At 34.7% G+C, this 9,988-nt stretch overlaps 1 protein-coding gene across 1 annotated transcript; it reads right to left on the bottom strand.

The window, feature by feature from the left end:
* Nucleotides 1-6,057: 6,057 nt before the first annotated feature.
* LOC130630047 (uncharacterized) lies at nt 6,058-7,236 on the bottom strand. The gene is made up of 4 exons (XM_057443445.1): nt 7,105-7,236; nt 6,627-7,020; nt 6,484-6,578; nt 6,058-6,387 (listed from the first exon to the last, which is right to left on the bottom strand). The coding sequence occupies exons 1-4, from the start codon at nt 7,234-7,236 to the stop codon at nt 6,058-6,060; spliced, it is 951 nt and encodes a 316-aa protein (XP_057299428.1).
* Nucleotides 7,237-9,988: the final 2,752 nt, after the last annotated feature.

Below are 9,988 nucleotides of genomic sequence, written 5' to 3'. Positions count from 1 at the left end.
GAATAGCATTATTTTTACCTTGTCTTGTGTAAGTTCTTTTAGCTTGTACGCGTTCCTTTTTAGCATTCCACTGATCGGTTACATCGTTTTCTGTGGTTCTCATTTTAGGGGCGGGTCCGCAGTTTATAGCTAACCAGTCCGAAAATGGCCCCAAATTAGCGTTTATTGGTCCACAGTACTACTTGAAGCTTCAAAATTTTAGCTTCCTTGTGATTTTTTCAAGATCGCGATTTAGACAGTGTTCTTGTGTAACATTAACAGTGAATTAAGTATTGTTATAAATTCAAAAAATTTGGATATTCAGTTGATCTTATAATCGCCTTTGCGATACAGCAAGTGTAGTCAGTAATGGAATGTTTTGTGGATCATATAGAAAACACATTTGTGGAAATGTGTTATCAAACAAGAGATTCTCTTTGGTTTGGCAAGTTCGATTACCTATACAATGAACAAAATAAAACTTTAGTTCTGAACATAATCAAAAATACAAGAAAAATCGTTAAAAAGAGTGTCATTTTCTCACGTATTTGTCGTATTACATTCTGCTTTCTCAGCTGCCTTCTTAGCGTCTGCTCTCTACGATATCGTTTGTTTATCATGGGCACTGCCGGTTGCCGAAAGCGTTCCGCGAACGAAGTTCAAAACAATGTCTTAACAAAAGTTTGGTAAGTAACAAACCAAATTTATAGGCTTTATCAATGAAAATTGTGAAGAACATAATCCACTTTGCAAACGTCACAGACAGACAGACAGAAGATCTGTATTATTATAAAAGACTAGTTGATAAAACCCGTGGATAAATCCACTTAGGCAGAAGGACAATGGAAAAATAGGTTGTTTAGAAGTCGTCAGCAGTGCAATTACAAAAGATTTTAGCAAAATTCAGTTTATTTGTTACCTGTATTGTGCATAGGTTAAAACACTGATCAAGAAAATATATATGATCATGTGCTTTTGATGAGCGGTTAATGAGATATAAGGGTTTCAAAATTTTGCTGACGTAAGCAATGGCCAGTCAAACGCCCTAAAAAATTTTTTTAGAAGTTTGTATGTATACCTGCTGCCTTCATTGTGTAGATCTTGAAACGCTGATCAAGAAAATGTATAGGATCGTGTACTTTTGACAAGCAGTTACGAGAATATTGTGGTTAAAAGGTTTTTGATGACGTCATCAACCCGTCCATTCCGAAATGGATTTGGGGATCCAGATCTGGAAAACTTATCCAAATTGGTCCAAGGTGGTATCTAGTTACCCACACGGTGAAAAATCATTGACGTCACCACCTCGTGTACAAGTTGTTTGGCCGTTAAAGTTTGTTAAATTACAGAACAAATTTATAGGCGATGTTATATAGACTTTATCAAAGAGAAATGTGAAAAATATAGCCCACTTTGCAAAAGTCACAGACAGACAGATGTGGAAAAATCCACTTAGGAAGGGTAACAATGGAAAAATTCACTTAGGCAGAAAACAAAGGAAAACATATAGGTTGTTTTGATGACGTCACATACAAAGAATGTCAATGTGCTCTAGTTTTTGTGATAATGGGATCAGTCCAATTTGCAAACATCCACAAAGGTAAAAGTAAATACCTGGCTGTAGCCTTTCCAATACCAATAAATGTGCGATGCAGTGATATAGCATGACATGCCGTGACTTTTAGTTCATGAATAATCTCCAATTAATCTTTAATTAATTTACCTACAAAACATTGTCAAAAAACAGGATTCTTAAAAAAACGGTCTTTTAACTCAGGCACTCTATGATGTGAGAAAGGTGAGGATAAAAGAATTAAATCGTGTGACTTAATCACAAATGTGGTTTTTTTTAAAAAAAGGTGTTTCTTATAAGAAAAACGTTCACTAAATCCAGAATTAAACTCAAGTTCAAGTACGTGATAAATTCTAGTATTATATTGATGAAATAACTGAACTGATTGTAATTAAACTAATTTTAATAACAAAACAAATCAATTACAGCTTAAATTAAATTAAACTTTATACATATTAGCAGACTAAAATTTTAGGTTCACCGGGAAAAAATATAATTTGACTTTACAGAAATTCCAGAGATGCTTAAGGAAAAAAAACTTTTATGATCCAGGAAGCTAAATATGCGATCTCCAAAATTAGAATAGAAGAAGGAAAATAACCGTGTTACATAGTTCATCTATGTACAGAACGAACAAATGACTAAAAAACAAAACACACGAAAACAAATAATTTAAATTAATGTAAGAATAAATGGTGCATGTTATTTATTGTAATTAAAGTTGCAATTAATATATTGGTTGTGTGGTGTGGGTGTGGGTGTGCGTCGGTGTTTCCAGCGTCGGCGGTTACTTACTTTCTTTCACACAAAAATCCTGACCCCGTGTGCTTTCCACCAATTGAAAGACTTTTTGGAAAGGGAGCCAGGATGTGATTCTCTATACTTTAAGTATGATGAATATGTCAAGGCTATAAAAAGACAAAATAGGACATTTATTACAACAACAAAAAAACCCAATATAAACACTATTATTATGTAACAACAGGCACCTTCTGCATTTTTAACTTCCTTTTCTTTATTGTCTAGAAAAATACTGTTTCTGTTATAGTAGTCAGAGGGAAAAAGTATTAAAAAGAAACGAATAATAAAATACAATATACTGTGCTCACTTGATTCTGGTGTACTTTCTAAAGAAAGAAGTTTTAACAAAAATGGGAACTTTTAATCGCATTATTATTATTAGCAAATATGATAAAATAAAAGATTAACCATACCCTCTTTCCTCCCAACTTGCTCAACTTCTAAAGAAAATAACAAACTATTAACAATAAGAACTACATATCACAATAAAAATGTGTACTTCCTGTTTGTTTATATGTCCATGGGTGTGTTAGTGTATGAAATGTTTGTGCTGGCTTTTATTATACTCTAAATAATAATGATCTCTATAATAATAAGGCTATAACAAATTGATATGTTTGTATAAATAAGGTCTTGTCAAATAGCTAGCATTTCCTCTTCAGGCAAGCCTTCTTCCATTATTATTTATAACTGAAAAAGAATATTAACAATAGATGTAAATGTTACCATAATAGTGGTTTAGTAGCCATAGTACTATCCATGACATAGGAATTACAGCATGTACGTGCTGAATAAATAGTACCAACAGGACGTAAAAGTGTAAATCCGTTTGAAGATATGCCTTGGCTTTCAATTCATGATTAGCATATGTAATGCAACTACTATTTGACATAAAATATTTATGTAAATGTAAGTGCTAACATAACAAAGGAAAGTTAATGCGTTTTTTTTTTTGTTTTTGTTTTTACCCTTTCAATTTCAGTTTGAGAAATAAACACCTTAACCCTATTTGGGTTCTGAGAAACCTCTGTAACATCTTAGCTATAATAAGACAATAGCCTTATTACATGCTAAAATTGCAAAAATGGATCAAAAGCGCAGTGTGTAATTATTTTTTTAAACAAATTAATTAGATTTTAAGTATTTTTTATTGTTTGGGACTTTCTATAGGTATATGAGGCCAGAATAAACAGATTTTCTTTTAAATTAATTACAGTTGTTTAAAATTAAATTTGGATGAAAATAACAAACTTTTCAAAATATAAACAACTCATACTCCAAAATAAAGATGATACAATATAAAGGGTCAGCCCCATATCTTAAACCTTAGAAATATGAATTTAAGTACCTTTCAGGCTGCGAAAAACAAAAATTTCAAGCAGGTCTTAAGGCCATAATTTTTTGTAGTTGAAAATGATTGCATCATTAATTATTATTTTTGCCTCCAACTGCATTAAAAATTATTTACGAAATGTGAAATCCTAACCTTTATTGCAAGAAGGAAATCATAAGAACATTGTAGAAAATGGTGCCTTTAAGTTAACTTTGTTGTCACAAAACTAAAAACAAATTCTGCACAAAAAATTTCACAACTCAAACTTCAATAATTCAATAACTTATGTGGCAAAATATATGTGAAAGAGTAGATTAGAAATGACTTATCTCACACACTAATTTTTTTAACCAATAATTTATGTTGCAATCAACTTTTAATTATCCCCCCCTAATATGCTAATTATTTAACGAAGTGCACCACGTGAAGGTAAGCCATAGGACTTTGCACTTCACCTAAAAGAAAAAAAGATGCATGTATAACACAACATTTTAAAAAAATGCATCTTTAGTGTACTTTTAGGATTCACAACATATTCTCGGCACGATGAAAATTTTAAAAGCCAAATAAATATCTGCAAAAGAGTAGTATTATGAGCTTTTTCTGGACTGTCGCACTTTCTAAGACCCTACCAAACCCTGATGTGCCTTATAAATCTGCAAGGCAAGGGTGCACCGAATAGGAACATCTATTCCCATCTACAGTGCACGCTACTCTCATGTTGCACAAAGGGGGATGTCAGTATAATTACTCTAACACGTCAACCTCTTTTCACTTCGCACAACATGGCAGATAGATATAAAGTGCAAAATATTGCATTTCTGCTAAGCATTTAATAGCTGCATCATTGTCTATTACATTATTGTATGAATTATGTAAGAATTTGACGGTAAACAATATTTTTGGTATAACATTTACCATTAAAAAATCCTTGCATGGATGAGGGAACAACACTTACTCTAACATCACCAAATGCTCTTGCTCTAGAAAAAGCAACATACAGCTGACCATGAGAAACACATGGCCTGCGCAACAATATTCCAACCTTTTCAAAGATTTGACCGTGTGTCTTGTTTATTGTCGTAGCATAAAACAGCCTTAGTGGAAGCTGAATGCGACGTAAAACAAAAGGCATACCTGTATCCGAAAGTACAAGTTCCACCCTTAGAATAAGTACCCTATCTCCAATGGCATTGCCAGTGAGTACTTCAGCATCGACACAAATGCCATGAACACGTCTTATAATTAGGCGAGTGCCATTACATAAACCATTATTTATGTTTATGTTTTTTAATAACATAACAATGGCACCAGTTTTAATTTAAGACAATGAGGAGGCATACCTGAAGGTGTGATACTATTTAAAAATTCTACTGGATATTGATTCCGTTCCTCCTCATCATCACACACAACAACATCTGCACTAAAATAAACTCTTTCTTCACCAGGCAACAGCGCCAACACCGGATAGTTAATAGTAAGTGAGTCATCATTTGGGGCTGTTAGTACCACAGATGATGCCATAATTTCTGGTGAAAGATCCCTAAACAAAGTATCAACAATACATTCACTTTGATTCACACATTGGGACGGCACTTCAATTGCACCTTGAAAAGGTTCTTGCTCCCGAACAAGTAATACACCTTTCCCAAGTTGCAGACGCCATGCAGCGAATTGTTGTTCTCCTGGCCTTGTTCTCATGTTTCGAAGTAATCGAAATTCTGTTTTCCTAACAACAGGCAGTAACTGTGAAAAATCACCACCTAAAAGAGCAACCTTACCTCCAAATATCTTGTAGAAGATGATCTATTGCATGAAAAGCATGCTTAGAAATCATGGAAGCTTCATAAAGTAAAAAGATACTCCTTTGTCGTAATTCTGCAGCATAAGCAGAAACCGGGGTTACGCTGCATGTACTGTTCTCTACAACAGGTAACCGGAATAGTCTATGAATGGTGGTACCCTTTTTCAAAAGTGCTACTGGTATGCCAGTTAATGCAGCAGTTCCAGCTTGGAAACCTCTACTTGTAAATTCAGAAATAAGGTAATTATAAGTAAAGGTCTTACCACTACCACCATCACCTTCTAAATAAAAGAGACGGTTGTTTTGGGCTGCATTGTTAGCAACATTTACAACAGCTTCTATGACTGCATTATCCAGCGCAGTCTGTTCGTCAGGAAGTTGAGCCCTTCGTTGAGAAACTCTTTTAGCCTCCACAGCTACATCAACTTTTTTAGTAAAAGGATCAGAAGGTTCACAGTGAGTAAGTATCACCGCAAACAGTTGCCTCAATTGTCGAGGCATCTAAAAGTTAATAGCTTCCTGCAAAGTATTATTATATTCCGTATTATCTTGCAGGAGTCTACGCAATTAGCAGGAGTCGCGAAATTTTTCAGCAACATTGCCATTGACAGTTCGTAAATCTTCAAAAGAAGTTGCACTAGGTGTATGCAGTAGCAACATACGCAAATAAAAAAGCTCACCTGTGCGAGGACTTACACTATACATTCTGGATACAATTTTACCATGACTGCGTTGTCTTGGCTTCCAAACTTTGTTCTTGTGGAAAACAAAATGAAGAGGAATATCTGGATACATATATTGGCGAGCATCACGATTCTCTGCATTTAACACAAACCAAACTGTTAATTTTGTAGCCTGATCTGCAGCTCTGTCCAGAGCCTCTTCAGCTTGTCCTTGCTGAAAATAAACAATATGGTTATTTGGCAAATGCACTGGCAATTTATGGACAACATGAGATTGTTGGTGTATGTTAAATTCAAAAAGACGCCATACTGCGCAAGGTGCACTGACATACCGCGCATCTAAAAATGTGTGCACCTCATCATGATCAATACGTTCATTGATCTCAATGTTGGCACAATCATGACCTTTATAAACATACTTATAGAGTTATTTAACAGATTTAACAGACATGCACGCCTCCAAGATTATATGTGCATTGTATTTCTTGGAAAGCCATGGATTATGTGGAACAATCCAGCGATTATCTATGTCAACATTATTGACAATGATATGTATACCATTATCACGACGTCTATATAATGGATATCCGTTGACTACAGCTTGGGTAGATGCTAAAAAGTTCTTTGGAAAACTTTTAGTGCAAACACCATCTTCCATACATCTGGAATTAGGATTCAGATGTCCACATGGTCCGTGAATCATACACGATCGTACAATTTCAAACAGCTCAGGGTGTTCCTGTTTATTAGGAATTTCTGCTGAAATAACACTGTCTATGTCATCTGCATCCCTAAGTTTGTCATTGGGATCTAAATGAATTAACAAATGACAATGAGGTAAACCCCTCTATAACATACACATGTGCTATAGTCTTACCTAGAACTCCCATTTCAGTAACATCAGGAGTTCATTTAGTTTCAATTTAAAAACTCGAGTAACTAAATCAGGCCGATCATATGCACGTTGGCCTGCAAGCAAATTTTCTGTAATTTCACGCCATTTTGGATTCCACGTAAAAGTCAGAAAAAAATCAGGTTTTCCAAACTTACCAATGACGGCCATAGAATCTTGATAGTTTTGAGCCATGGCACGTGGACTTCCTTCAAAACTTGAAGGGAAGAACAACAATACGACCTGGTTAAAGGTCTCGCTCTTTAGCTCGTGCATTCAAATGGTCAGCCAAACTATCAACACGAAGGTTGGTTTGATTTGCTCGAATGTAATTTAAATTATTATCTTCAACTTTAACATAAGAATCAACACAATTCTGCTGAAGTAATTTCTTACGATAATGAATTGGGCTGAAGTACTCCCGAGCAGCTAAACGGTAAGTATAATACTGCAACATTGTAGTAGTGTTGCGAGTACGGGTTGCACGTACAGCAACATGAGGTATCCTATTATGCCAACCTGATTTATTCCTTCGGAAAAAAAGAGGATACGCCATTGACTCCAAGTTTGAAGACATTGTGTAAATATTATGTAAGTCACCTCCACGCGGATAGATAACAGCATCCCTGTTTTAAGGAGGTGTTCCTTCTTTCCCATCAAATACTGCAGCAACTTCATCATGATGTGGAAGGTTGTGGCGCCTTCGGTCATTGCCAACTCTCATGTACATACGTACTGCAGATGGAGCACGGTTTAATTGATTTAATTCTTCAGCTTCAACTTCAGCCATGTACCTATAGGCAGCAGCAAATGGGCTTACTCTGTTCATCACATCTTGAACAGTTTGCATCACATCTTCTCTACAGCCAATGGTGGTCCACGGCCAGGTGGGGGGGGGGGGGCGAAGGTTTGCTCCAAATAAAGGCAATGCAATGGCACTATTATACTTCCGTACTTTTGGCTGAAGGTTCTTTGCCTGAACATTATCTGTATTTGTTAATAATTCCCTAAGCTGCTGAGGGTAAGGAGACAAATCATCTAATGCAACTTTACCAGTGTGACAACATTTAAAACAATTCTCATTTTGAAACTTTAACATTTGACAATACTCACACTTTTTGTTCATAGCACCTAAAAAATATAAATTAATATATTTTGACGCGCAATTTTATAATACGGTGCATTTCGGCGAGCACGAACAGCAGCATGTCTTTGGACATCAACTTGCCTTCTATTTATAGCCCGCTCATTAGATTCTAATTGCCTAGAAACAATGTGTCTTTGACCATCTATAAATTGTCTGTTGCGAGTTTGCTGAGCTAATTCTGCATTACGTCTAGCAGCCTGTCTAACAGTATCATTATGCTGCCTAGTATTGGCCTAATTATTCGATTCCAATCGACGTAAAGATGCGACACATTGAGCGTGTTGCCTACGTCTAGCTAAGGCAACATCCTCATTATGAAATAAACGTGGCACTATATTTCTCTCAAAATTTTGGGAAATATGTGATCGTTGCCTCAAAATAGCACCTACTAAACCTTGATTATTGTCACGTTGTTGCAACACAAACCTACCCAAATTATTAAACAGTCTAAAACCACGAACAGTATTACTGCTGTCATTAATTCCAGACTCATTAGACATTATATCCTAATTAAAACTAATTAAAACAAATTAGGTACCACAGTTCCTAAAATGAGAAAAAATAAGATATAAATATATAGGGACTTAAGGTTGACAGTTCTGAATTTTTATACTTTAAAATTAATATATACCACTATTTTGAATTCAATAGAATCCCCTTATTCGTAAAACAACAGTTTTGATATTGTTTGTACCCACATCTTTGTGCAGCATTTTAAATAATTAAACACGCATATTATTTACGCACTTGAAGATACTTTAATATATGCAAAATTTGTAAACAAATAGGCTAGCTTTTTTGTTGTCTTATATATATAAACAAATCGGAAAAACGAAAGCATAAGAAATATTTCCCTTTTCTTTGCACTAAATTTATTTAACAGACTACTTTGATTTATGCGGATATTTCTTAATGTAGTAAAAGTAAAGCTTTAGATATATAATTTGAAAGCAAGCTGATGTACTGTAGATAGCTGCAGCTATTCAAATATGATTTTGTTAACATTTCTTTTTTTAAGAATATGTTCAGTAACCTAGTAGCTGCAATGGTTTTCTGCATTTTTTGAACATACTTTTAGCAGCTTTATATTTAAAAACAAAAATGTCTTAGCTAGCCTATTTATTAAAACAACAGTAAAAGAGAAGATTAAGTATTTGAAACTTTACCTGTGAATTCCTCCTTCCCACTTAACATAAACTGTGTTAGTTATGTATTTTTCTTTATCTTCTAACGATACTAATTTTTATTCGCTTTTTTAAGTTCGTTTTTTGTCGCGAAAACTTTAAAAACAATTTTTTGTTTGTTTGTTTGTTTTTACACCAAGGGAACTTTGTATTCGAATGCCGTCCCGTTCGAAAGTACGTATTTGAGCGAACCATATTGTTTATTTTCTATCACGTGGTTTATGACGCTTGCGCGACATATGTAAACAAAACAAAAGAACTCGACAAACTCGCGCATTCGGGTGGTAAAAAATATCACGTTTGCAAAAGTGACACACGGAACTGGCCTATTATTATAAGAGAATAATTATTGTAAAAACACAGAATGCGCCAACCTAAAATAAACCTTGTTAAACATTGCTAAAAAATTTCAATAGAACATAGAAAGTGAAAGTTTGGACGGCAAAAAACTTCTAAAGTAAATATTGATGAAATTGCAATTTTGCTGAAGTGGATTTTTCGCCAATCAGAATTCCCCCCTAATGAAGCTTCAATCTCGAACGAAATAGTTGAGCCAACGACAGCTCTTTCGTCAATTCACAAATATGGCTGA

The sequence above is a fragment of the Hydractinia symbiolongicarpus genome, chromosome 2, assembly GCF_029227915.1.
Source record: "Hydractinia symbiolongicarpus strain clone_291-10 chromosome 2, HSymV2.1, whole genome shotgun sequence".
Taxonomy (NCBI): Eukaryota; Metazoa; Cnidaria; class Hydrozoa; order Anthoathecata; family Hydractiniidae; genus Hydractinia; species Hydractinia symbiolongicarpus.
Note: the sequence above shows the minus strand (reverse complement) of the source record. Positions and strands in the feature narration are given on the sequence as shown.